The 25,051-nt window shown below is 49.2% G+C and overlaps 7 protein-coding genes across 7 annotated transcripts; 2 read left to right on the top strand and 5 right to left on the bottom strand.

Annotated features, from left to right (window-relative positions):
- Nucleotides 1–1,436: 1,436 nt before the first annotated feature.
- On the top strand, nucleotides 1,437–2,455 carry BDV37DRAFT_24122 (putative membrane protein). The gene is made up of 4 exons (XM_032081158.1): nucleotides 1,437–1,657; nucleotides 1,721–1,937; nucleotides 2,013–2,146; nucleotides 2,198–2,455. Exons 1-4 carry the CDS (start codon nucleotides 1,459–1,461, stop codon nucleotides 2,257–2,259), a joined length of 612 nt encoding a protein of 203 aa, XP_031936004.1. The 5' UTR covers nucleotides 1,437–1,458; the 3' UTR covers nucleotides 2,260–2,455.
- A 321-nt stretch (nucleotides 2,456–2,776) lies between these two features.
- Nucleotides 2,777–5,429, bottom strand: BDV37DRAFT_262783 (exosome nuclease subunit RRP6). Its single transcript, XM_032083466.1, has one exon. It carries the CDS (start codon nucleotides 5,200–5,202, stop codon nucleotides 2,902–2,904), a length of 2,301 nt encoding a protein of 766 aa, XP_031936003.1. The 5' UTR covers nucleotides 5,203–5,429; the 3' UTR covers nucleotides 2,777–2,901.
- Nucleotides 5,430–5,467: 38 nt separating this feature from the next.
- On the top strand, nucleotides 5,468–6,506 carry BDV37DRAFT_262782 (uncharacterized protein). Its single transcript, XM_032083465.1, has 4 exons — nucleotides 5,468–5,599; nucleotides 5,654–5,691; nucleotides 5,745–5,815; nucleotides 5,866–6,506. The coding sequence occupies exons 1-4, from the start codon at nucleotides 5,559–5,561 to the stop codon at nucleotides 5,956–5,958; spliced, it is 243 nt and encodes an 80-aa protein (XP_031936002.1). The 5' UTR covers nucleotides 5,468–5,558; the 3' UTR covers nucleotides 5,959–6,506.
- Nucleotides 6,507–6,620: 114 nt separating this feature from the next.
- On the bottom strand, nucleotides 6,621–12,925 carry BDV37DRAFT_275911 (mismatch repair ATPase MSH2; the record flags this gene model as incomplete). The annotated part of the gene is made up of 8 exons (XM_032085470.1): nucleotides 6,621–6,965; nucleotides 7,048–7,133; nucleotides 7,197–7,582; nucleotides 7,731–8,842; nucleotides 8,913–9,056; nucleotides 10,072–12,021; nucleotides 12,052–12,843; nucleotides 12,902–12,925. 8 exons carry the CDS (start codon nucleotides 12,923–12,925, stop codon nucleotides 6,621–6,623), a joined length of 4,839 nt encoding a protein of 1,612 aa, XP_031936001.1.
- Nucleotides 12,926–13,200: 275 nt separating this feature from the next.
- Nucleotides 13,201–14,988, bottom strand: BDV37DRAFT_262776 (DNA replication factor Cdt1 C-terminal domain-containing protein). Its single transcript, XM_032083464.1, has one exon. It carries the CDS (start codon nucleotides 14,748–14,750, stop codon nucleotides 13,323–13,325), a length of 1,428 nt encoding a protein of 475 aa, XP_031936000.1. The 5' UTR covers nucleotides 14,751–14,988; the 3' UTR covers nucleotides 13,201–13,322.
- A 149-nt stretch (nucleotides 14,989–15,137) lies between these two features.
- Nucleotides 15,138–16,210, bottom strand: BDV37DRAFT_262774 (uncharacterized protein). The gene is made up of 3 exons (XM_032083463.1): nucleotides 15,979–16,210; nucleotides 15,813–15,910; nucleotides 15,138–15,719 (listed from the first exon to the last, which is right to left on the bottom strand). Exons 1-3 carry the CDS (start codon nucleotides 16,085–16,087, stop codon nucleotides 15,516–15,518), a joined length of 411 nt encoding a protein of 136 aa, XP_031935999.1. The 5' UTR covers nucleotides 16,088–16,210; the 3' UTR covers nucleotides 15,138–15,515.
- A 1,314-nt stretch (nucleotides 16,211–17,524) lies between these two features.
- On the bottom strand, nucleotides 17,525–19,572 carry BDV37DRAFT_275909 (uncharacterized protein; the record flags this gene model as incomplete). The annotated part of the gene is made up of 2 exons (XM_032085469.1): nucleotides 17,525–17,683; nucleotides 17,740–19,572. The coding sequence occupies 2 exons, from the start codon at nucleotides 19,570–19,572 to the stop codon at nucleotides 17,525–17,527; spliced, it is 1,992 nt and encodes a 663-aa protein (XP_031935998.1).
- Nucleotides 19,573–25,051: the final 5,479 nt, after the last annotated feature.

Genomic DNA, 25,051 nt, shown 5'->3' with positions numbered 1-25,051 from the left:
ATGCCGATCAGCCTCTGTCTGGTATCAAGGATAGCTTGATTGCTCATCAATTGCATACACCGGAGAAGTTGGTCATCGTACATGTCTCCACCCTGGCGCCCAGCTGACACCCCCTGCAATGCAGGTTAAGTCTAAATTAACGGCGTTGAGTACATCAGGGATTCACTACAGATAAGCTAGTCTTCGTCAACGGTCCAATTATGGTCATGCAACTTGTACTATAGATGGAACCTAGTAACGGGCACCTTCTTAGTATCTAGAAACTTGAAGGGCAAACAGGAGGTACAACCAATCGCCTGCTGAGGGGGATGGGTAGCTTTCAGCATTGTCAAGGCATAAACACATGTCCTATAGTTGAGATCTTCTAAACCGCTTTCTGTTCTTCCCAAGGAAAAGGCGCTTTGTGTTACAATCCGTTTCGGCGTCACCGAGATTTCAACTGATCCCGTCGAAGCCCTATGCGGCCTCAACCTTCTACTCACGGTGGTACATTCCTATATTGGACTTATTATCACTTATCCCTTGGACATCATTCTTCACGGAAAAAAATCGACTATCTCTGCATAATGGTATCTGCGCGCCGCGTCAACATTTGGCGCCGGGCGTCTGGTATCTTCGAGTGAACTGAGCTTCTAGGCAACGCTGATCAGCATTCGACCTGACAGGGTCTTGCGCCCGGGAGCTTCTACACGCGGCATATCATTAACTGGAGAGCTCTTAGCTTAATACCCTTCGTTATCAATATTGCAGATCGCTGTCAGCCCGCCGATCTGGCCCGTCCTGTTCAACTTAGCCATAAAAACGCATACTAGTTCAACGCTCGCTCTTAATTTCCTTTGTGGGTTTTTCTTTGTCGGCTTGACCGGGATCTGGACTGGTAGAACACAGAAGTTACCTAAAGCCTTCTAGAAAGAGGAGTTGAACCCTAAAATGGTCAATATCCGTGAGATGCAACTGAAAGAAGCTCTCATGGTTTTCAGGTCTCCACAGGAGGCCATACCACAAAATCACGAATTGGCCCTACGTCGACAACATTCAACTCAACTATAGGAAAGGACAGTCAATCGGGCGCTTTGGGGCCGGGATATTGAGATAACCATAATTCTAGGGGGTTTCACCCCTTTTAGGTGCACTGCCTCATAGATCCGTTTGTATGTACTCTTGACAGGGAGCTCCACCAACCGCCAGATACTGCATGGCTTTTGATATGGCAACATCCGCTACCCCAGTCAGCACCTAGAATACAACACTCAGAACCAATCTACTATAGAAAATAACCATGCAGAAATCCCGTACAACCATCGTAAACCACAAGAGGTCCTTAACGTGCTGACAAAGCAGAGCGAACCAAGAAATCTACTTGACTAGTTCAACGCATTGACCAATTAATTAATTATCTTCAGATTTCCTGCAGCATCAAAAACCAATCCCAATAGAAGCACAAGGGGGACACTAACCATGTCGCCTACGCAAGAACACCTCTCCCCTAAAAGAGCCTACCTACTCTTCTACAATGCCATATCCACGATCCTCTGGCTCCGCATCCTCCTCACCGTCCTCACAACCCACGACCCGGCATCAACATACACAACTCTCGAGCCCTGGACCCGATGGACGCAAACCCTAGCAGTTGCAGAGATCTTCCACTCCGCTGCCGGTAAGACCAGATCCCGTCTCACCCCCTATCTCAAGTACATAATACTAACCCCCGGGGGTGAAGGAATCACCCGAAGCCCCGTCTTCACAACCTTCACGCAAGTATTCGGCCGCAGCGTACAGGTCTGGGCCATTAACTATGCCTTCCCGGCCGTGACTGCCCCATCATGGGCCTACCCGGCGATGGTGCTCGCCTGGTCTGCGGCAGATACCGTCAGGTACCTATATTTCGTCGTAATGCTGGCGGGGAGGCCGGTACCCGATGCGCTGAAATGGCTAAGGTATACATAACTAACCAACCCCAAGTTCCATACTGGAGTGGTGTTGAACTAACACGAGAAAAAAAAAAAAAATAGATACTCGCTCTTCTTCGTTCTCTATCCCATCGGAATCAGCAGCGAATGGTGGTTAATGTACCATGCTGCGAATGCCACGTCTAGTCTTGTCGTGGCTGGCATCTTCTATTTCTTTCTCGTGCTTTATGTGCCTGGTATGTTCCCTGTCCTGTTGTTATTTGACCTTCTCTGATGACGTGGAATAGGAACGCCTATGATGTATAAATACATGGTTAGCCAGCGACGCAAGACCTTGGCTCGCCCGTAGGTGGAGGGGTTGTTTCTTGTGTGAGATTTGGTCTTCGGAAGGGGGGTTGGGTTATCTTCTATCAATTTCTTTTTGTACAGTATGTTGTACATATTCTTTGCTTCTGTTTGTCTGGATGTAGTCTAGTGGCTTAGTCTATGTGTATATATAAGCCTGGTGGATGTGTGACGAGAGAATTCTAAGTGGTGTTATTTTGAAATGCTATGGACTGCTCCCTCTATGGTTTCGCAACTAATACCTCGTCATGATAGGGGCGTGACTGATGGGAGCTTAAAGGCAACGTCTGTGTTAGGGGTGGTGTGGGCTGGGAAAATGGCTGGGCGAATCCGATACTGAATCTGAGGCTGCATTCTAGGCAGTCCAGAAGGTTCTTGGGTGTTATCTGCAAGAAGTCCATTCTGTAGGGGACGGTGGGTTCATGATTATAAGAACCCTGGTTTAGTTTGTGTAAAGGGGTTGGATGTGGTTTAGCAGTGTGAATACATATTAAGAAACTACTAGTAGGATGATGACTATAGTGAATGCCTTCGATTCGTTAATTCTCCAACTAATCGGGTATCGTTATGTACTCAAAACATTTTATACCAGCGCAACCAATCTACCGTACATAAGACCAGACAAAAAGATCTAATTTTAACATAATCACCTGAAAGTGAATGACTTTCCGGGGGTCTCGCGCTTCTGTTTGCGCACTCCACTGGGTGCCTCAAGCGCCTTCGCGTAAGGGTTGAATGGTCGTTTCTTGTGAAGTGTGGCGGTCTGAACTGGCCGTGCGTGCAGGACAGAGGCAGCGGCGTCATAATTGAAGGGCTCAGCTTCTTCCTTCTTTTCCTCGGGCTGCGGAGTCTGCGACGCAGATTTGTTCTTCTTTTCCTTACGGCGCTGTTTCTTGGATGGCTTCTCCCCGATGTTTATCACATCGCTAGAATCATCGGCTTCGGGAGACGGGGCTTCTTCGCTCTTCCGTTTGCGCGGGCCGCCAAGCCCTTTGACCGTGAAGATTTTGTTCTCCTCCTTTTCTTCTGGTGCCTCAACAGGGGCTGGTGTAGGTTTGGCAGGGGGCGGCTTGGCAGCAGTAGAGCCAGCAAGCTTGTCGCGAGCTTCAGATACCGTACGAGGCATGGGCGGCAGCGGGAGCGACAGTCTAAGGGCTTCTGCAGAGGCGACGGCAGAATACTCGGGCGGGGTAAGAGGTTCCCTCGAGTCCAACACTGCACCCCAGAACTGGGAGACCTCGCAGCGGGCAGCGGTAGGGAAGTTCTCCTCAGCCATAGGTGGCGTCACAAGACCCTGTTCGGTTTCCGTTGCCGGAACAGATCGTCCGGCCCTTGTCGGCTTCACATACACATCGCGCCATTCAGGGCCGTCCGCGCCTTCAATCTTCGCATTTTTGATGACCTCCAGGAGGTCCGCTGCTCTGTCCTTGGCGATGGGTGTCACTGGTGACAGTGTCCGGAACAATGTCCCCAAGTCCAGAGGCATAGTGTGGGCAACCTTGAAAAGGATGTGCTTGGGGAACACACACTGCACGCCTTCATCCTCCTCTCTGGCGACCGCGTCACGCCATTGATGGACTGCTTTGAAGACGGCAAATTGCTCCTTGGACAAGACGGCAGGATTGCGCGATAAGTAATCATACCAGCCACCTGGTCCTTGGCCCGTGGCAGCATCATAAGGAGAGCGCTCGTACCGTTGCAGAGCTTCGTCCTTTGACTTCTCCAGGACATAGTCGATGAGGTTGTTATCGGGCGTTGAGTTCTGATTGAGTTCGTTGCGTAAGTGATCGAAAATATGAAGAAGGTAGTGGGTATCGGATCTGGCGTAGTCAAACATGCCCTCTGGAATCGGCCGAATTCGCCAGTCGGCCATTTGGTACCTCTTGTCAGCTTCGAAGTTGACAAACTTTTGCAGGAGAAACTTCAAGCTTCGCTTGGGGTAATTCAAAGCGCAAGCAGCGTGGTAAGTATCAAACATGCCAACCACATAGAGACCTAGATCGCGTTGGAGCCAAATGATATCCATGGACGAACCGTGGAGCACTTTGAGGATGCTAGGATCCGCAAAAACCTCATTAAGCATCTGCAGCTCCTCCCTCCACGGTTTCAGTGTGTCGACTACCCAGTCCTTATCGCGAGTACTGATTTGCATCAAAGAAACAAGGCCCTGATAGGAGTGCACATCATGATGCTCTAGATCAATCGCGATCTCCTTCGCAGATTGAAGCTCCTTCAGCATTTCCTTCACCCCTTCCAAGGTATCCACGAAAGTTGCGGTTGTTGACTCCCAAGGCTGGTAAGGAACGGGAGATGACACGGCGTAGGTAGACTCTGGATACTTCGCAGCGCGGATCTCGGTCTCATACGGATTTCTAAAACCCGTCGCAGGGTCTGACGATTCAACAGACTTCTCCAACGGAATCACCGCATGTGGTTTAGTCCTGAGCAATGGCTTGAAAGTTGAAGCATCGGCGTTATCGACTTGACGCTCAAAATGCAGCTGAGGCTTCGGGATCTTCGACGGGCCGTAATCGTAGATGGTGGGAAACTTCGGAGTAGTTTTCTTTGTAGCCTTCTCTGCACTCTGCTCCTGCTGTGATGGGCTCAGTCTCTTAATCACACCGGTAAATTCATCCAAGCAAGCATCTGCTCTTTCCAAAAGAGCATCGATAACATCCACCACACCGCGCCAATTGTCTTCGATAGAGTCTTCATCCTGCAAGGTCGGCGCGGGTAAATCGGTACCGGCTGTGGCGGCTTTCAAGAGAGACGAGGTTAGCGAAAGAATCCTGCCGCTTTGTTCATCGATAGACTCGGAAAGCTCCGCGCTTGAAGTGCGGTGAAAACTGAGATCTTCAGCAGAGAGCTGACCAACAGTGCGAGTCATCTGCACGAGCGACGACGTTAACCGCTGCTGGAACGGCGGAAAGTCTGCCGCGGAATCCATTGTGGTTTAGCTCTAAGTATCCTTTTCAATTAAAATACAGAGCTGAAATGGTAATGAACAGACAAACAGGGCAAGATTGTTTGCGCCTGGCAGTCGTGTTTAGCCAATAATCACTTTTAGTCCATACAAAAAAAGAAAAGAAGGAAAAATTCGGAGGTGGAGAAATGCAAACGCCGGCGGACTGCTGACCGCCTACTAGGTTCAGACTAGAAGGGCACAGCGGCGATGATCATCCTCATCTACTTGCTGGCGTATCATTACTTATCCTATTTGCCTCACTTTTCCAGCCATAAACCCGGAAAAACAAAAGCGCCTTCTGACATCCCTGAGCAGTCGCCTACTTAATAAGATTCATCATGTCTGCCTCGATTGCACCCGAGTGCAATGATATCAAAGAGTAGTCTCCACCTAAGCCATGCCCAAATCTATACTGACAGCTAACTGTGACCAGGAAATATGACACCTGCTTTCTCAAATGGTACAGTGAAAGTAAGTTTTCCCACTAAACATTCCTGCCTTTCTATAAATCTGACAAAAAACAGAATACCTTCGTGGCAATACAACATCCAATGACTGCGAAGAGCTGTTCTCTAAATACAAGACATGCTTAAATGTAACATAGCACAAACCCGTATGTTATGGTGTGCGCTAACTTCTCGGCAGAAAGTGTTGAAAGAAAAAGGCATAGATTCTATGCTGGAAGATGCTCGGAAGGGTAACGCCGAGAATGATGCCGAGCACCTTCGGAGGAGTTGATCTTTAGCTTCATTATACATGCCTCATCTCCGCTCTTCATACAGACTAATAAACAAGCAAAGGGGTCCAATAGCTTGAAATATTGTTATTGTTAATGGCCAGACCACATCTCAATCTGCCATGAATGGCCAAGCTTTTGCGGCGCAAGTTCTCTTGCAATATTGGTTGGCAGCTCAGCTTGGTCTCGGGCTCATTGTCCGGATATCTGGCAACATAATGTTGGTTCCTGGAAACGCCAATTATTTGCAAGTCAGTTATGGCTTCAGGTGTGCCACAATGTCTACTATGGCTTCTTTGGAAAGTCTCACCTCAACTTGTTGATTTTAACAATTCTGTACTAACACGGCTACGCTCATGTATTTTATATTTCTGTAAACTAGATTATTCCTCGGAGCATACAGCATTTAGCGACTCTTCACTTGATATGATTGATGTGGTCCGTGGCATTCAGTATATTTAGCGGGACATGGGACGTCAGGGAGCGAAGGATGATCTAGTCTGGAGTATTTTACTTGAACTATACAGAACATGGGAACGACCAACTCACCTGGAGACCAGATCACATAATGAGTAGTACTGAAATTAGATTATATTATATCTATGTGCATAAACACGCATAAACTCATTTGCAAATCTCATCAATCAAAGACACAGATGTCACATCATCGATGTCCTCGTCTCCTCATATCACCCTGGCCGAACCCGCCCGGAACCTTCAGTAGCCCATTCGCCGTTGCACCCATTCCCCCAGCCATGGTAGAGGAACCGCCGCCGCCACTATTCGTTTTACGAGGCTGGGTCAACAAGGACCACACCTCGGCCATTCCGGCCCGACGAGCAGGAAGCATACTATATTGCATGCTGTAGAGATTGCGACGGTGGATCGGGGGCACGAAGCGGCCGGTTACTAGGCAGAAGATCACGCGCGGCGAGAGATAATGTTTTCGGAGGCGATGGCCTAGTTGGAAGTATTGGTCGAACATGGCGCGAAGAGTCAGGGGTATTGACTGGTTTTTGTTTAGTTTGGTTATTCTTTCCCAGTGTGGAGATAGTTTCTGATAGTGTGGTAGTGGGTGTGGTGTGACAAACCTCGAGATGGATGTATGGTACTATGGAAGCCGAGTCGTTGTTTGATGACTTATCATGCTCTTCGCGGAGCTCAAAGTGAATACCGCCTGTAATAGCGGGTTAGTTATGTATTGCTTGATAATCCGCCATGTGAGAGTGTAAGAACGCACCTGGCAGTCGCCGGGAATCTTTGACCCGCAGCATCAAGGCGAAGAGTGGGAAGTGGTTCAAGAATGCCAGACATGTATCAAGTATCGCTTTCACCGAGATGATTGACATCCGAGCGGTTGCAAAAGCCAGGTAGAAAACGATGATGGTAGGAAGGAGAAAGAAGAGCACTGTGAACAGGATCGTCCCAATCAGGAGTTGATCTAAATCATAGTCGCATGAATCTATACGATTGCGCAGCACATTCCGCTTCTTACCACGGAACAGGTGGAATAGGGATATGATGATAGTCAGCTGCCAATTGAAGATGCGCGCCGAGGCGATATAGAACGAGTAAATGTGCACGGTCAGTATAGATACGAGATCTGAGAAGAGGGCAATCGGCATGCTGGCGCCCGCGAAGCTAGAGCACCCAACAATATATATAACGTGAGGAAGGTAAGGCTGTAGGTTTGCAATGAAAGCTTTTCTTGGTTAGCTGAAGGAGGAAAATCAATAGGGGGAAGCCCTTACCTGCCCAATTCTCTATTACCCACAGAAACAGATCGCCCAGAAAAGCTGCGAGCTCATTATTCAACTTTAAGCCTGCTGGCCAGTCCATCAGCCAGGATATAGTACGTTGTAATCCTTCCACAGTCCAGCCAGTAAGAATAGCGTTGATTTGCAAAGCCACCCAATTTGCATTATCGATGATGTAGGAACCCAACGCTATACCGATAATCACGTCGTTCGCGACAAGCCATAGACTGTTGTAGAACCGAATATAGTCTGGATGGCTGGTAGTCACACTCTCCCAATTATCCTTCCTCTGTCGCAGCTTGACGTATTGAATGGGCCAGTAGCAGAACTGTTGGAGCCGAATGTCAACTTGTTGGGCCGTTGCTGATATGTCCTTTAAAGCTGCTGCATCGGGCCGGGCGCGCCATTCTAGAATCTGGAGTACTATCTCAGCAATTGTTCGGTGGAACACAAGACCGATGACGAAGATCCGTGTGACAACAGGCCACACCCATTGCCAGAACACATAGGAAACACCAAGGACAAAAAGATCCCACAGCGTGGTTGCAGATTCGACAACTCGCTCACCAACGCTCATACTCCTCTTGACACGAATCCCAATCAGGTGACTATTCTTTTCCATGAGCTTCCCCATCTCGTAGGCGCAATTCACTTGGTTGATTATGAGGGGCAGTGCCTGCTCTTTGTGCGACGGGACATGCTTAACGACCGTATGAAGCTTAAGCTTTTCAACCAACTTCTGAGACTGCGTTTTATCCCGCTCCTCCTCGGTATCAATCTTGTCGGATACTGAGTCGGATTTGTCCGCAGCAAACACCTTGTCGCCCAGAGCAAGGGAAATCGGCTCTAGCGACATATACTCCATGCGGGTAGGATGAGGGCGATGAAACATGATAACCTGAACAGACACATTCGTCTCCGGCGGACAATATATCCGAGGGATCTTAAATGACGAATGCGTATTCACATACAGGTGCGACGGGCTAAACGCCGTCGGTGGCTCTCGTGGATTGGTCGTCCCCAGCACATGCATGGCAGATCTGCCACAGAGCGTAAATATCCTCACAATCGGATGGGGGCTGTTGCGAAAAAGGATTCCAGCACGCAGAGCATTGTCGACATTCCTAGGCTAGTAAATGCGAGGCCTGTCAGTATTCCACCAGCAGACCGTATGAAAGCCAACCAATGCGTCGGCTCACCTCAACATCCTCCAAGACCGTCAGCACGAACAAGTCGAGCTCCGAGTTCTTCCACCCGACAATCACGCCCTGTGACGATGACCGAGGAAGGTCATATGGCCAAAATACCCGCAGCAATCCATCGCTCATGAGCATGTTGTCATCCTTCAAACGTGATTAAAAGGAGCCGCGGCGGCGTAACTGTTCTCGGGCAGATACGCCCAGGTTGACGTATCGAGGGTGCTGCCATTAGACCTATTAGCTTCGGTTTTGTTCGCAGGCAGGTTTCTCGCTCCATTGGATTGCGGGCTTGATTTAATCGGTGTGTCGCATACCAGTTCGCCTTCTTTCGCAGCCAGATAGCTGATAGGGAGGACAAGGAGGAAGTAAAAAATAGACAAAAGCACAAATCCCTTCGCTGTTCGTGTCTATTCGTATATGAGAATTAGTCCATGCGATACCAATGCCGTGTAATGGAAGTCAGGCCCGGGCCGCGCGTACGACGGAGCCGAACAAGTATCCCGCGGTGGGTAAAAGATAGAGAGGGGCTGGCAAACAACACGTACCACAACGCCGTGATCCCAGGCAAATATAGCCAGTTCATATAATCGAGTGACGAGATCCCACCTTGCGGTGATGTAGCCCGCGACGAAGATGCCGAGTGTGAGAATAGAAAAGGGGTGCATGAAATACGGTGGTTCGGCGGGTAGCACCTTAGTTTGCGCGCATAGCTGTTGAAACCAGAGTCAAGAAGGGAGTGACAAAATTTACTGGTCCGAGATTGCACGGAAGGAATGACGATCGCTCAAGGAAGGCGACGAAACTTGCGAGACCAAATGTTAGGACAACTGGTAAACCCTGGCTGTTTGTGGTGAGGACTGGAGACAATGCGCTTATAGATTAAGAATACTATCCCGGTGGAGCGTCTAGACCTCCGTGGTCCCACGTGACTGATGTGGATGTAGATGAATGGACTATCCATTCATTTTACCCTAAGCAATACGTGCAAAGAAACAATGACTGGAAATTTTTGGATAACATTATTCCTACATATTTTATCCTCATGTCCGTAGATCACACATACAGAGATTGATACCATCCCAACGCCGAACCGCTATGACCCCCGAGAAAAGAAAAAGACGCAAATACTAATCTATAAAGCCTTGATGCCCTGGAAGACCTTGTTTGCTTGCAGCTTCTCATCCGCTTTGACGAGATCACGCATGATCTGTCGCTTCTCTTCCACCGTCAACTCCTTACCAGACGACTCGGTCTCCGCCTTCCATTTCAACAACATCGCCTTGAGAAGGGCACTGCCCTCCTCAACTTCTTCTTGCGAGTATCCATCGATAGCCATGGATGACTGCTGGTTTTGCTGTTCCGATGAAGTAAAGTCTTCAAGTTCCTCTGCCTTCTGACGGGCCATGTTAACCACTTTCTCTGGGAAGCGGACCAATTCGGCAACGTGGATACCGAATGACTGGTCACAAATGCCAGGTTCGACACGGTACAGGAGAGTGACCTGGTTCCGCTTGGACTTTTTATCTTCACTGTCATCATCGGTACCATCACCGATGAAGGCGACCACGTGCAGGTTCTTGACAGACTTGGGGTATCGATCGGCGAGAGCTGTCAATTCATGGAAGTGAGTAGCGAAAAGACCAAAGCAGCGAATCTCTGTGACGATGTGTTCGGAGATGGCCCATGCTAGGCCGAAGCCATCATATGTGCTTGTACCGCGCCCAAGCTCGTCGATGATGATAAGAGACTCGGACGTTGCCGACTTGAGAATATTGGATGTCTCAAGCATCTCAGCCATGAAAGTAGACACTCCCTTGAGCTGCGAATCACTTGCACCAACACGTGCAAGGATGCAGTCAAAGATGGTTAATTCTGCTTCCGTGCAAGGCACAAAGCAGCCCGTTTGAGCCATGAGGGCGATAACACCGATCTGGCGAATATAAGTCGATTTACCTCCCATGTTTGGACCAGTAATGATTAGGAAGGAGGACTCGTCTCGAACCAAAGCCACATCATTAGTGATGAATGAGATGTCATCCTGCATCTCCATACAGGGGTGACGCGCTTCCTTGAGAACCGTGTTTCCGGTGCCTCGTGGGTGCATCTTGGGCCGAGAATAGGGCGTCGGCGCATGGACAGAAGCATGAGCGAAGCTTACAATGACATCGAGATGTGCTAGCACACCGGCAAGTCGTTCCAGGACGGGACAGTAGGACGCGGCGACATTGACGACCTCATTCACCAGGCCGGTCTGAGTTCTGTTGTAGTTTGAGGACAGTTGATCATGCTCCCGGCGAAGTGTTTGCATAGTCGTCGTAGTAAAGTAGACGCCGTTCTTCTGTGTAGAGCATTCCTGATACTCTCGTTTGTTGCGGATACAGCCCGACTCGTTGCGAGTAAGTCGGAAACACCATCCGTGCACCCTGTGGTTCTCCAAGAAGAGTTTCTTCTCCATATCTTGGTCGAGGTCCCGAGCTACTCTGCGGTGCTCAACACCCATGTCATGACGGAGTTTGTCCAGCTTCTTCCTGATGATCCGCAGACTCTCATCAAACTCAGGTTTGATAATAAACTCATGGTTCTCCAGCGCATCAAGATCAACTGTAGTCTCAACCATCTCCTCCAGTTTCACTAAGCTGTCGGAGTGACTCCGGAGGTTGGAAGTGTACTCCGTCTCCAGAGGTGTCTGATATTCTTCGTCCATCACATTCTCGAGAGAATTGACAAAACCAGGCAAGCGAATAGCAACCTGATACACCCGCACGACGTCCTCCAGGTTTGCCTGTTTGCGCTGGAACCGCTTCGCTAGTCTGTACAGATCCGGTATGGAGCGAAGGTGCTCCTCCTGCATAGTCTGTCTCAGCTCCGTGTTGACGACAAAAGCCTCCACAAGCTGCTGTCTCTTCTCGATCTCCGCCAAATCCATCAACGGCTGCTTCAGCCACTGCGCAAGCAACCGGCTCCCAACAGGCGTCTTGCAGTGATTCAACAAGCCAAACAAACTCATAGACTTCGATCCGTCCCGCGGGCCAGGCATAAGGTTAAGAGCACGCAGCGCCGACGAATCCAACTTCATAAACTGCGACAAATCATGCTGATAGAGCTGGTACTGGCCGAAATTCGTAGGATCAGACATAACACCAAGGTACTTAATCAACGCAGACGCTGAGCCCATAGCAAGCTTCAGCTCCGTCTGCGGCAGCGTGCCAGCCGACCGCTCATCCCTCAACAACCTCGTCAGATCCTGCTCAATATCCTTGACACCAAAATCAGCCACAGGCCTCTCGGAGATGGCGATCCCGCAGTTATCCGCAATAGCTCGAATCTTCCCCAATTCAACGTCCTTTTTATTAGAGTCCATCTGCACCAGACACTCCTTGACCCCAAGCTGGATAATAAGTGACTCAAAGTTGGAATAGATATCGTTATCCAGAAACTCGCTAACACCGAGCTCCCGCACACTGGCGTCGGCAAAGCACACTCCCACATTCCTGGCCTCTGCGGCCTTGGCCGAGATCTTAACCGCTAAGATAATAGGAGCAGAGTCCATGGATAATCCACCAACGCTACCTAACTCTTCTTCCACATCTTGGAGGTTTCCTGGGCTAGCTTGTTTTACCAGCTTCCAATGGCCTTTGCCCGTTCCGACCGAGCCCCAGATTTCAATACGCTTGTTGAGTCGGAAGAGAGCTTCGCGCAGAAAGTTGCGGAAGACAGTCACGCTCATGGTGACGGAAGGAAGGCCGCCGGAGTCGCTGCGGCCTAGGTTGCGGAGTATAGATGTGGTCTTATAGACAGTACGAGCGATGAACTCGGCTTCGGCGCCATGCGCAGAATACCAGTCACCGCGGTCGAAAACGCGGATAGTTTCATCGTCGCTGTTTGCTGCGAGGGAACGATAAAAACGAATGAAGCCGACTTCGTCGTCAACCTGAAACAGGACAAAATGTTATTGAATGTTCGAGAGCGCGGTTGTTTTGTTCACTTACCTTGAGTTCTGGACGAGAAGACATCTTGCCAGTTAGTCTCCAACAAGATGAATGGAAGACTGACTATGAGCTCCGCCAGCGGTGATCTATTTCGATAATTCCAGGAGACGCGCTCCGTGGCAACGCGGTCACGTGCAGTCGCGTTCGCGATATATTGAAGCAGCATTGGCCAATCACAGGAGCCGTTGTAATTGCACAAAAGTGACAGGTCCAAAAAACGCCTACACGTCGGAAATGAAGTACTTCATGTTCAGCATGATTGATATGTATTTCCTAATAGCTAGAAAAGTATATTATAGATGCAACGCTAATAGATGCTACATGAGGGGCTAATAAAGTCATGTGTATCAAACTCCACAGATGGGGTATCCAACCCAGCAACACCAGACATCCAAAACACATTAAACAGTAAAAGTCTTAATTAGGGTTTCGAGGGTGATGCAGGCTCGTCCTCGTCGAACTTCAGTTCGCGCACCTTCGCGCCGATATCCTTGAGGTTGATATCCGCAGAAGATTTCAGAACCACGGATTTGACCTGATTCACGGTGACGAGATCGACCCATTGTCCAGCAATGTCGGCCCGAGCCAGCACTTCCAAGCAAACTTCCACCTCTCTCTTTGAAATAGGATTCTTCGATGAGTCCTGGACGTTCTGTACAATCATCTCTAGTCGGAACGGCTTCCTCTGAGCAGCCACAGTAGCTGTTGGCCCACTACCCACATAACCAGCTGGCCTCAGTAAAGCCAACACGCCGGCAACTTCCTCAATCCGTTCCACAGCAGCACGACGAAGCAGCATCTCCTTTGATGGAGGGGGCGGCAATTTCGACTGACGGAGTGCCTTGCTCCTGATACGATCCAGAAGTCCTGTGCGACGAGCATTAGTCGCATCGGGTGTTTTCCCAAGGGACTCCTCCACCGGCGCTTCTTTAAGCCTCTCCGTCTTCATTTTAATTACCCCGCCCTTCAGATCCTGCAACCGCTGCTGGCCTTTCCGAAAGCTCGTGAATGGTGTAAGCGACTCGTGGATAGACGAAACGCCCAGCGTTGCGATAAAATCCACCTGACTTTCATCACCATCAGCGGCATCCAGAGCCTTTTCCCAGAGCAAGTCGACGATTTGCTCGAACTCTTCTTGCAATACATTATCGTCGATTACCCACTGCTCCCGACGCACACGCTCCAAACAGACCTTTCCCAATCCATAATTGGCAATTCGATAGTTGAGCCCCGTGGCAGCCGAGTCTTGCTCCCAAATCCATAGTAAACGTTGCACATCCTTGACCACGACCTTCCGCTTCTTCCACAACCGCTCAACACTAGGAAGAAACTCCCTCAAATCCGCGGGAGTAACCGTACCGTGATGCGCATGGTGAAACGTGATGGCTTTGAGAAAAGCCGAATGCAGCTTAAGCAAGTCGTTCACACAGGCAGGACGCACATGGAGAACTGCCGCGCTAGGCCGGGATGTGGTCTTACCCCTGGCACGCTTCGATGGCGAAGTCGGGATCGCAGAAATTTCCCCGGCGACAGCAGTCCGTGAAGCACGGGTAGGAGACGCATAGTGGCCACTTCGGGGGGTAGACAATGACAGTTCTTTGATCCGGAGAGATTTTGAGGGCGTAAGTGCTTCGGTCGTGGGTTCCCCCTTTTGAGTCCGTGGGCTGCTGCAGTCTACGTTCTCGAGTTCGTTCAGTTTTCGTTTCTTGGAAGGCGAGACCGGAAGACTGGCCACGACCTGCTTGCCATCTGCGGCTGATCTGAGACCGGGCTTGGTCGTTCTTGCGAAACTTTGGATGCCGGCCTGTCCTCGGGGAAGGGGGGCTTGTCGGGTGGATGTGCGCGGCATCGTGACTGCCTTGCTTGTTGAGGATAAATGAGATGAGATATAGATTATGGAAGGAACATATAGACAATTAGGAAGGTTTGATGCATAAAATACAAATGCAATTGGGGAATGGTTCGCAGGGAAGGAGTGGGTGGGCACTTGATACTATTTAGCTGGCGATTAGGTTTTTCCCTGGTGGAGCGCGTCGCGTTTGGCGCGTGTTGGCGTCGTGTCCGGATATAGTTATATTGGGTCGCCCACACCGGATCTACTCCACTGTCAGTGACACGAACCCCCGGGGGTTGTTTAGAAGTATTTATAAGATGAATATATTTGGAAGGGCTTTCAAGTCGAGTCCGAAGACTACCTACAGCTCTACAAGTCCTCAAGTGGATAACTTATGCGCATGGCACTTCGTCACTAGGGTAATCGACATGACAGGAATGCAACATACCACCCACGACTACTAGTTTCTACAGTACCAGTAGCGGCCCTCTATCGAATCCTCTAGCTTATCGGGATTATCGAGACATCAGACGTGGTCAGTGCCAACGATAACCGGATAATACACATACAGTCTTCTCTTCCCTTGCATAGTACCGGAACTATACTTCTAATCATTACCATCATCACCCACCAACCATTTCAATGATAATAACAATGCCAATGAAAAATAATAGCATTAATCGCGTTCATGAAAGAGGATATGAGCTAGCTGATATTAACATAATTAAAACATTGCAATAACGCGCTTTATTCAATTCCCAGACGCAAAGTCCCTCCAAATTACTTGCTACCGCTCCACCAGCTCGACAGAGATCCCTTCGCCTCACTCGTCTTCTGCTCCACCGTCTTATCAAATTTATCAACGTTGGCCTTGATCGTTGCCGCCGCATCCTGTCGCACGTCGTTGAGCTTATCGAGACTCTCGTGGGCTAGTCCTGAAGCACGGTTGCTGGCATCTTGTGCTTGGGTGCGGGCGTTTGCCACCTAATCACTTATTAGCTCTCATTTATAAAATAGGAAGAGATGAAAATAGATAGAGTATCTGAGCAATTTCAAATAGGGAGACAAAGAACATACCGCTTCGTCAATATGCGCACCAGCCTCCGCACCAACTTTTTGGCCAGTTTTCTCGGCCTTGTCCGTAGAGACCTTGTTGCGGGCTACATCGGCATCATCTACAAAAGGTAAATTTGTGCTCGCAACGATTAAAAGTTAACGGGGATTTGGAAGGGGGCGGAAATACGTTTAATCTCTTGCTTCGCAGCCTTTGGGTCACCACCGGCCCGATACAGATAGTAACCGCCAACACCAGCGGCAGCAAGAGCAGCGTAGAGACCGGTTCTGTTCGACATTGTTATGGATGGATTGCAGTAGCTGTGATGGGATTCGGGTTCAAGGTTGCCTTATAAATAAAAGTCTATTGGATTGGGTGTGAGAAGTTGAGGCAAACAGGACCTTTAAAAGTCTGGGGTAAGAGGGGAGACCATGTCATGGGGTATGACGTCTACGCTGTTATTTTTTATTTCACAGACCAGTACGTACATAGTACATGGGTTTTTCACTAGGTGTGTACTCTTCTGTTGGCTACCAGTTTCTGGAATCTACTAAGTACTTTACTTCTTGGTTCTTGTCCTCACGTATGTACATGTACGCACTACATTGGTACCTACATACATACTACATACATATGTACATATCCAGTGGTCATGTCTCACCTGCGAATACTACTTGAAGACTCTGCTCAAGCGTTGCATCGCTTTTCTATCGACGTCACCTGATAGTCATTTCCTTATGCCCTTCTCCATGGCGCGTTGCGTTTCAAGGAACCGATGATTTGATGTAAATGTGGGGCACAACGTCATGGATGGATCGTCGCCATCCGTTCCGCTTCGGGGTGCAGGCTGGAAGCATCCATTCCTAGGATCCCTGGAGTTCCTCTGCAGGCACCTCGTCTAGTTGGCACATCGGTGCTACGCATTTACATAACAAACGACAATTAAAGATTAGAAAATGCTTGGCCAACAAATTGACCACCGTATTTATTGTCCACTTATTTGCAAACTAGTTGATCACGTACATACACGCATAATAATCATATCGAGACCCGAATGTAGTAAAACACGATCATCAAACCCCGCCACACAAACAAAATGTCCACACATATATATATAGATAGATAGATAGATAGATAGAAATAAGGCAATCCTAATAAACAATTGAAGCCACACCACGACCAGAGTAGAAAAACTCCATCCAGAACCTCGTAGCTGAACTCGAGATTGAGGCCGAGGGGTATCTTCATGCGCTATGGACAAACCCATAAACAACGCCCGAACATGCGAACATGCAAAAACCAGCGCGACCCTGATAAGAAAAGACAGACAGGGGAAACAACAGGAAAAGAAATGAAGACACCCGAAAGAGACTGGTAGCCACGAGTCAAAACCCCTCCCTGTTAATCGAGTCACTTATGCATCCATCATATTCATCAGTCATCACTTCATAACAATTCCCAGTCAAGCGGTGGTGTATAGCTCCCAGGGAGTCGGTAGATCGAGGATCTAAAACGCCATAACTATATCCAGGATAGCGTAGAGGAAAAAGTGAGAGATGGCCAGGTGACTTGTGCTATGCAACACCGGCTCAACATCACAAAAGAAAAGAAAAAAAGGTAGAGCGAGCGGGAGAGATCGCAACCTTTGCCGATTTCACCAGACCACTTCGGGCACCGCGAATTTATGTGAATTGGTAGATTTCCGATACATTGGTAACATCCCGGACGATGTATTTCAAGCAAAAAGCTTTGCAGACCCTTTATTCTCACTGGTTGCGACAGCAACCAGGGCCTCAAGCCTACCCATACCGGGCTCTCTGCTCGACGGGTGGTTATTGTTGAAGAAATCAGTCCCGGGGTTGGGTTTGCTATGGTACCCATCGGACTGTGATGCCTATAGTTCAATTAGTGACCTGGCCGTTATCGATTCATCGGGTAACGGGTGCGTACTGTTTGAGACGTATCGGATGAGAATGGGGTATGATGCGGTTCGATGTACCCGTTGTTGTGCACAATGGCAGGGTGGTACTCAAGAGATGCCGTTGATGGGGTATGAACTCCTTCACTGCTGCTTGAATCCTCCGGGGATGTTCGAGTAGCATGAATGGCGCTGCTGTAACTTGTGCCGCGAGAATGGTGTCCACGGTAATCCTGGTATTGCTGCTGTGGATGGTAGGATGAAGACGGGCGAGAACCAACACTGTGAAGTTCTGCTATAGTTTGCTGGCTCCAGTGTGATGCATCTTTATGGAGGGGCTTGTCCCGGATATGCAATCCAGTCAAATTTGTGTGCAATGACATGTCCCAGGATACATGACCCCGTCGATGTCCAGGACCAGAAATCGGGGGAGGTGGCCGAACTGAGGGCTTGTTGTAGTTGAACCCTCCGCCAAAGTTATAGTTAGGTGGCGGTTTATTGGTGTTATCAAGGTGCATTGGGCTTGGCCTGCGCACCGGTGGAGTGAGAGGTCGCTGCGAGACAACCTTATCAAAGCTCTCAATTCCTGGCAGACGCGGTGGTTGTTCGTCCTGTGTATTGGCGTTATAGGATGGCGCCAATGGCTCGGTAGGCTGGTAATTGCCATATCCGCTAGTAGCGGGACGTGAGACAGTGGAGTACGTGGATGGATGCCAGGTACGTCTCCGCAAATCGGCGTCCGCTGCATTGTGCGATGTCTCATCCCGCGATACCGAGTAGTTCGAGCTCACTGGACTTGCATAAACCCCTCCCGGAGGGTGATATGCAGCTGTCGAGCCTGTGTTTGCGTAACCAGGGGGGTAGGCATTGACCGGTTGCGATGCGAAAGGATTGGCTCCCGACGGAACGGACAAGCGACGCGCAGCGGTTTTACCATCCCAGAAACCAGAGGCATGAGATGCTGCAGACATCGGCGAGGCGACATGAGGACTGCCGTTGCCTCCAGCAAAGATATGAGAGGGTGCGTAGGGTGAGCCAGCCACAGCTGGGCCCGGTACCCCACGGATTTGACCTGGTGGTGTACTAGGGGGATCGCCCATTGTATCTAAAGCGAGACGAGCTCGTCCATCATTTGCCATGATCAAAGGCGGAGGTCGGCGACGAAGCTCCGGAGGTTGACTAAATGTCGACGCGGTCGACGTGATACTCGATGTGGACAAATTTCGGCTATGGCCTCTGCTATGAGTTCCCTGACTGCCACCCGTGCCAGCCCTAGCTCGACCCTGAGGCCGCACTCGATCGGTTCGAATCTGACGCTGAAACCGGGTTCCGGTGGCTGCCAGCGAGTCTCCCGGAATCTCCTCGTTCACGTGCACCGTTTGAGCATGCTGCCGCAGGTTATCGAGTCTGGAAAATCGTCGCGAGCAATGGCATTGGAACGGACGTTCCCCAGTATGTTTCCGAATATGTCTGGCGAGATGCTCGCTTCGGGTAAAGCTTAGATTACAGGGCGGGTAGTCTGTGCAGTAAAACCGTTGTCCTTTTTTCTTCTTAGACGGGGGAGCATCGCCTTTGTGGTCCGAGTCATGGTCCGACCCATCGCGATCACCCTCCGAGTCTCCGTGCGATGCCTCCTCAGATACTGACAAGCCGCTCCCTTGCGAGCCTGCGGGTTGAGAAGGGTGGTCAGGGTTGTTTACATTTCGGGGCGTACTGCCGTCCTTCTCCATATCCGCCATTTTCGCGGCGTCTTGCGCCTCCGGTACGTTAGTTAGATGGGGTCGAGGTGTGGTCGGTGGCGTCGCCTCCTCCATCACACGGTCTTGCGGCGAGGAAATATTATTCACAGGTAAGAATGATGACATATTGACACAGGCGCCGAATTGGGGTCTATGTACTGATCGATAAGGGGTTTTCAGGTGACCCTCGGCCCATCAAATACGATGTTTCAGCTAAAATGGTTGGGGTGCCGGGGAGTTGAGAAAACGCGGTGTCGATCCCACGAAGCTGACTACTAAACCGATTTGCGCAACTCCTGTCAGCATGTGGGCCGTACTCGATGTCGAGAGGACGAGGAGCAAGGGCGCTGAGCCGATGGGGTGGTGGCTTCTTTAGTGCTTGGTGTTATAACTTACGGATAGGTATTTTTCCTTATTCCAAATCCGGCCCAGGGGTGAGATGAAGAGGGAAGGGGAGGCAAGTGGAATGTAGCAAAAGGCTGATGATGATTGTTTTTAGCCGAATGCCCAACGATGATGGCGAAGCAAGGGTAGGTAGGTTGTACGCGGTAGGTGGCAGAGCACAACCATTAGCATCGAGGACACATTTCTTGCAGACGTGCCTGGCCAGGGAGACGCTAAACGTGGACCGGAAGGATGACGAGGAAGAGGCAGGTGGATGTAGCGTAGTGAAGGAGAGAAGCGGTGGTCAAGAGAGAGAAGTTTGGTAGACTCGATGAGTTTCAGACGAGTCGCCGAGTACAGGTTGTGGGTATGATAATCCCCCGGCCAAGACCTGAACTAAGATAAATTAAAGATAAAAAAAAATTCAACTCAAAGTGATCAGTTTCCCAGGGTTTCGATCGGCCCGGGAAAAGGGAGAAAATTGGAATAAAAAAAATTAAGAAAAGGGTCCGATGGAATATCCCAGGAAATATGACGTGTAGGCGGTGGATGTACAGGCACCAGGGCCAGGAGATAGATACAGAAGAAGTATAATAATCAAGGTAAGATATGGAAAGACCACAAAATGCCGACCTGGGACGGGGATAAAGGAAATGGAAAAGAAAAGGAAGAGAGCGAAACAAGAAGAAGATGCGCGGTGAGAGATGAGCGACAGTAGAAGTAACAAAATCGATTATGTTAGATGACGGTAACCCACTCGCTGAGTGGTGACGACGATACAGACAGGAAGGGGAATTAGGAAAGGATGAGGAGAGAGACGGAGGAGTTAAAGTGTAAAAAAAAAAAAAAAAAAAAAAAAAAAAAAAAAAAAAAAAAAAAAAAAAAAAAAAAAAAAAAAAAAAATGTGTAAGCGCGTGTAAAATAAAAATAAGGAAAAACAAAAAATAAAAAAAATAAAAATGGAGCCAACTCAAAAGGCCCCCGTAGGTACTCACTCACTCACACTTGTCTTAACTAAAGGCTTATCGGAAACAACGGTCGGCGCTGAGCGGACAGGGCGGCGAAACGAGGGGCAGAAGGAGGGGGGAGAAATGAACCATCAGTCTGGATTAATTATAGTTACAGAGCTAGCACTAGTAGGTATGGGAGGTTACTACTTCAATCGCCCCATTTGAATGGTTCAAAAGGAATGCAGAGTGGATTTGAAAGGGTAAGGTCAAGTCTTGTAGCAGCGTGGTAGCAGCGCCAAATCTGGAGCTCTGGTAGTATTGTCGTTACCACCTCAATACCAATAACTTGATGATGGTCAGTACAACTTTCATCAACATCATCACTAGGTAGGAGGAAGTACTGGACGATATTTCCCCGTCCCAGAAGGAAGGGTTCGGCCGGCACTGGGGAATGAACTCACCAGTGATATAATATACAGAGCAACAGGTGAAGTAAACTTTACTTAGTTCCAGGTACTGAGGACTTGATCCGGACGAACCGACACGAATCAGCGACTCGAACAGCTGTGGAGTCTCCATACGAGCGATACCTTTTTTACTTTCACTGCTGGAAAGAGGGACGTAATGAATGAATACTTTCCTTCAAGCGCCTACAGCTGGTTCTGTGAGATTAATGCGCGCTTGGGGAATTATCGGAATATTCAACACTCGAGCTATAAATAATCTGTCTGATCTATCGGTTTATCCATGTCATCTAATTACGTCCAACTCATATATCCCGATACAGAACGGTATTGGCGGCGGTAAGAGACGGTATCAGGAACCCCCGGGGTTTTGTTGTTGCTCAAAGATCCCAGGATGTGGTCAGCCGGGTTACGGGGGGACTCGAGAGAATCTTGTCTCGGTCCTAGTAATTCATAAGGCTGGTTGGCGGTGGGGAGTAAGGGTAATAGAGAGCGAGTCTCGAACCTGATGGTCTCCATCGTACCATGGATCTAGCCTTTCCGGGGTCCAGAGGCGTTCACACCCTCTGTCCACGAAGGTAAAGGCACCAGGAACTTGCTTTGGCTTCAGAAGAAAGAAATGAGGGGAAGGAACAATAAGCGGGTGAAATATCCCATGAAATCCTGGGGGATTAACCGTGGCGTGGTTTCTTGCGTTTCATGAATCATGATCTGATTCATGGAGGAGGTCGTGGCCAGTGACCAGAAAAGCCGAACGACGCCGACCGGTCTGTTGGACTTGGTGACGTCCACCATTCGAAGTGTATATCATGGTAACTTTAACCCATCGATATAAGGGTAAAATCTCCCCCCAATGGCCTTGCAGTAACCAAATCATCAGCTGGCCTGGGGAACTAATCCAGGATCTGGTCGACCCAGTGTGCATGGCAAATTCTTCGGGGCCATGGTTGCTCACGGCCTCGCACCCATAGTTCGGAGTATACCTGAGTTTCCGCTACTTCCTGAACTCAGGTTAACCCTAGTAGACTGATCAAGTAAGAGACGTACTCCGGTATACCGTTTATGCTTGCCCAGGCGATCCCAGCATCAGACTGCGTCAGCAATCCCAATGCGTATGGCTCGATTGTTAAAGAGCCTGGGGCCGCAGAACAATGGCAAATACGAATGGCATGGTTCTGACCCTTCCACTGGCCCAAGTGATAGGCGCTGGAATTCCCCGTACGATCCTTCGGCAGCCCGAGCACATACCATGCAGAAGAGATAGTCCACACTTTGCAGGTACCTTACATTTAGGGCAGTATTTTTCATAACACGACAACGGACATGGATGAGTCGGTAAGGCTTAGGCGTACTGGGCGTTTCAGTAAATTAAGATATCATTTAGTCGTAGTATTACCTGGATGGCCTAGTGGTGTGATTCTTGCTGTCTGAACAGCACTATCTCCGAGAGGTCCCGCGTCCGTCGTTTTTTTCTCTCCTATAAAGAAAACAACACCCTCGCCTTGCTTCTACATATCCCATTCACCTTTCGAATTGGTTTTGATTTTCGATTCCAATTTTTTGCCCTTTATGTTTATCCCCGAGATGACACAGGCTTGGGGCTGGAAACCGCCACTGCCGTTAACAGAGCGCGGGGAAGGCCCAACCCAAGATCTCCCATCTCTGCCAAAGTTTCACGAGAGTTTAAGAATCCAAACATCGAGCGGATTAATCCTAATTCTAATGCTCAATTCAATGCTTTGACACACGAATACGGTCTGATAACTGCAAACGGCCACGGGAAACAGTGGAAGCTTCCATCAGTTCCCCTCCATCGATGACATATACTTGATGCAGTCCTGCAGCCAATTGGCAACAAGGAACAACCAAGATAATGCTGAAACGCCGGCGTTTCTGCACGTCACAAAATAGAGCGATGATGTGATTCATTGTTAAATCATAGTGAGCAAAAGTTGAAGAACATCCTTGCCCCCAGGATTGATGCCCCTGTTCGGTTGTCTACTATTGGTGTCGAGTACATCGAACATCCAACAGTGAACTTCCGTCGAATGTATTCTATTTAGGTTTCCTACTAGTACCAGGTAAGTAATTAACTGGACTACCCGACCATCAGTTAAACGGGGCGAGTAAGGTTACTAAGAGATCATCTAGTGTATAACGCGGACAGTGCATTAGTTCAACAGTAAAACACCCTCCTTCAGCACCTCATTGGACCAGCCCATGATCCGATCGTGGAGGTACCTTACCTCCTCCAAGGGGCCCTAACCTTGCTAAGGAAATTGCTCAAGGCCTAAAACAATACAATTAGCGGTGATGAATTAGACGGAGTTGTTCCCTTCAACGAAGTGGCGGGCAGAACTCCGGTGCGGAGGGGCTGATCGACGTGGCTGTCAACCAAACAGCACATCCGTCAATAGCTTCCTCCCAGCCATGAGGGCGACTTTCTCGTTTAGCCCCTCATTGTATCCCAATCCCTAAAAGGGACTGGGCCAAGGGGCATTGACGCCACCACCCACCATCGAGGAGGGGAAAAGTTTACGTGGAGGGGTCCCCCGTCTCAGGTTTCGTCGTCTCCTCTGGCCTTTTTTCGATCTATCGAGAAATGTCTTGGGTTCGCTTCTCACATTTCGTCCCCTTTCATTTGTTCAACTTTTCATTTTACCTTTTTCTATTCCTGCTATTTAATCTATGGATTAAAGTTGGCAGGGATGATGATATCAAAACGAATTTCGAGATCCTGGAAAGATACGGTAATTATGGTCATGGAAGGGAAAGTTCCTTATCAGCCTGTTTCTGAAACCTGGAGCGGGGTAAAAAGTCCCGGCTCTGTGGATGTCGCGCACGGTCTTTGCCTACTTTAAGTCCCTTAATCATTTATAGTCCGCTATAGAGTAGGTACACCGCAGGTACCGGCTCTAGTCAATCGGTACTAATTGGTAACCCGGTCCTAGTAGGGAATCAGGACCTACTTGGTTGTACTCTGTAGGTACCCAAGTCACTGGGACTATTAGTTTGTACCTGATTGACCCATTAATTGTGCTAAAATAGCCTCGGGTCTTACGTATACACGCCCGCAGATGAGACACCCCAAGACAATGTCTTGACGTCGTCCCTATTCAAGAAAGATCATGAGTCAATCAGGCCACGGTCTATACGAACCGGACCTGAGCAAAGAATACTATTTCCAGCCCCATAAAGTTTTAGATACGGAGCCAGTGGCGCATCAGCTCGCCCATCTCGTTCCAGGCACCTGTGAACATCTCCAGCGTAGTCCACTGTACCTGTCTTTCTACTCTGTCGTCTTAAGAAAGAAAATCCAGTCACGCAATCTTAACAACTAATAATATAATCTACTACGATGTGGCAGCCGACCTGACTCATGACCATGCAAATCATCCTGCATAAACCCACCTGCACCCATCGACACATGTGGCAAGAATGCGGCGTAGCGCCCGAAACTAGCCGCTGGACAATTCACCAAGAAGCATTCGTTGGCATCCATCTGCATAGCTAACTTTTTGCTGATGGCTGCGTGGATGGATTGCGAATCGCTGAGGCTGACACACTCTACAGACATAGGCCGGGTTGTCCCTTGCTGTTTTCTTACACATCTTATTTTATGATTACAATTCGGACGATCTTCGTTTTTATGCCGACGATTGGCATTGCCCCGTTTTGATCAGCTGATCCCTCGTTCTTATGTGTACCTGAATTTTCTGGTTGGCAGGCTGGGGGGAAAGATATCACATGTAAATGTGAATCCATAAGGTTGTCTGTGCTTATGCTCTGGTCTGTGCGACGACTGAG

The sequence above is a fragment of the Aspergillus pseudonomiae genome (assembly GCF_009193645.1).
Source record: "Aspergillus pseudonomiae strain CBS 119388 unplaced genomic scaffold BDV37scaffold_114, whole genome shotgun sequence".
Classification (NCBI taxonomy): domain Eukaryota; kingdom Fungi; phylum Ascomycota; class Eurotiomycetes; order Eurotiales; family Aspergillaceae; genus Aspergillus; species Aspergillus pseudonomiae.
This window is presented reverse-complemented; position numbering and strand designations above follow the sequence as displayed.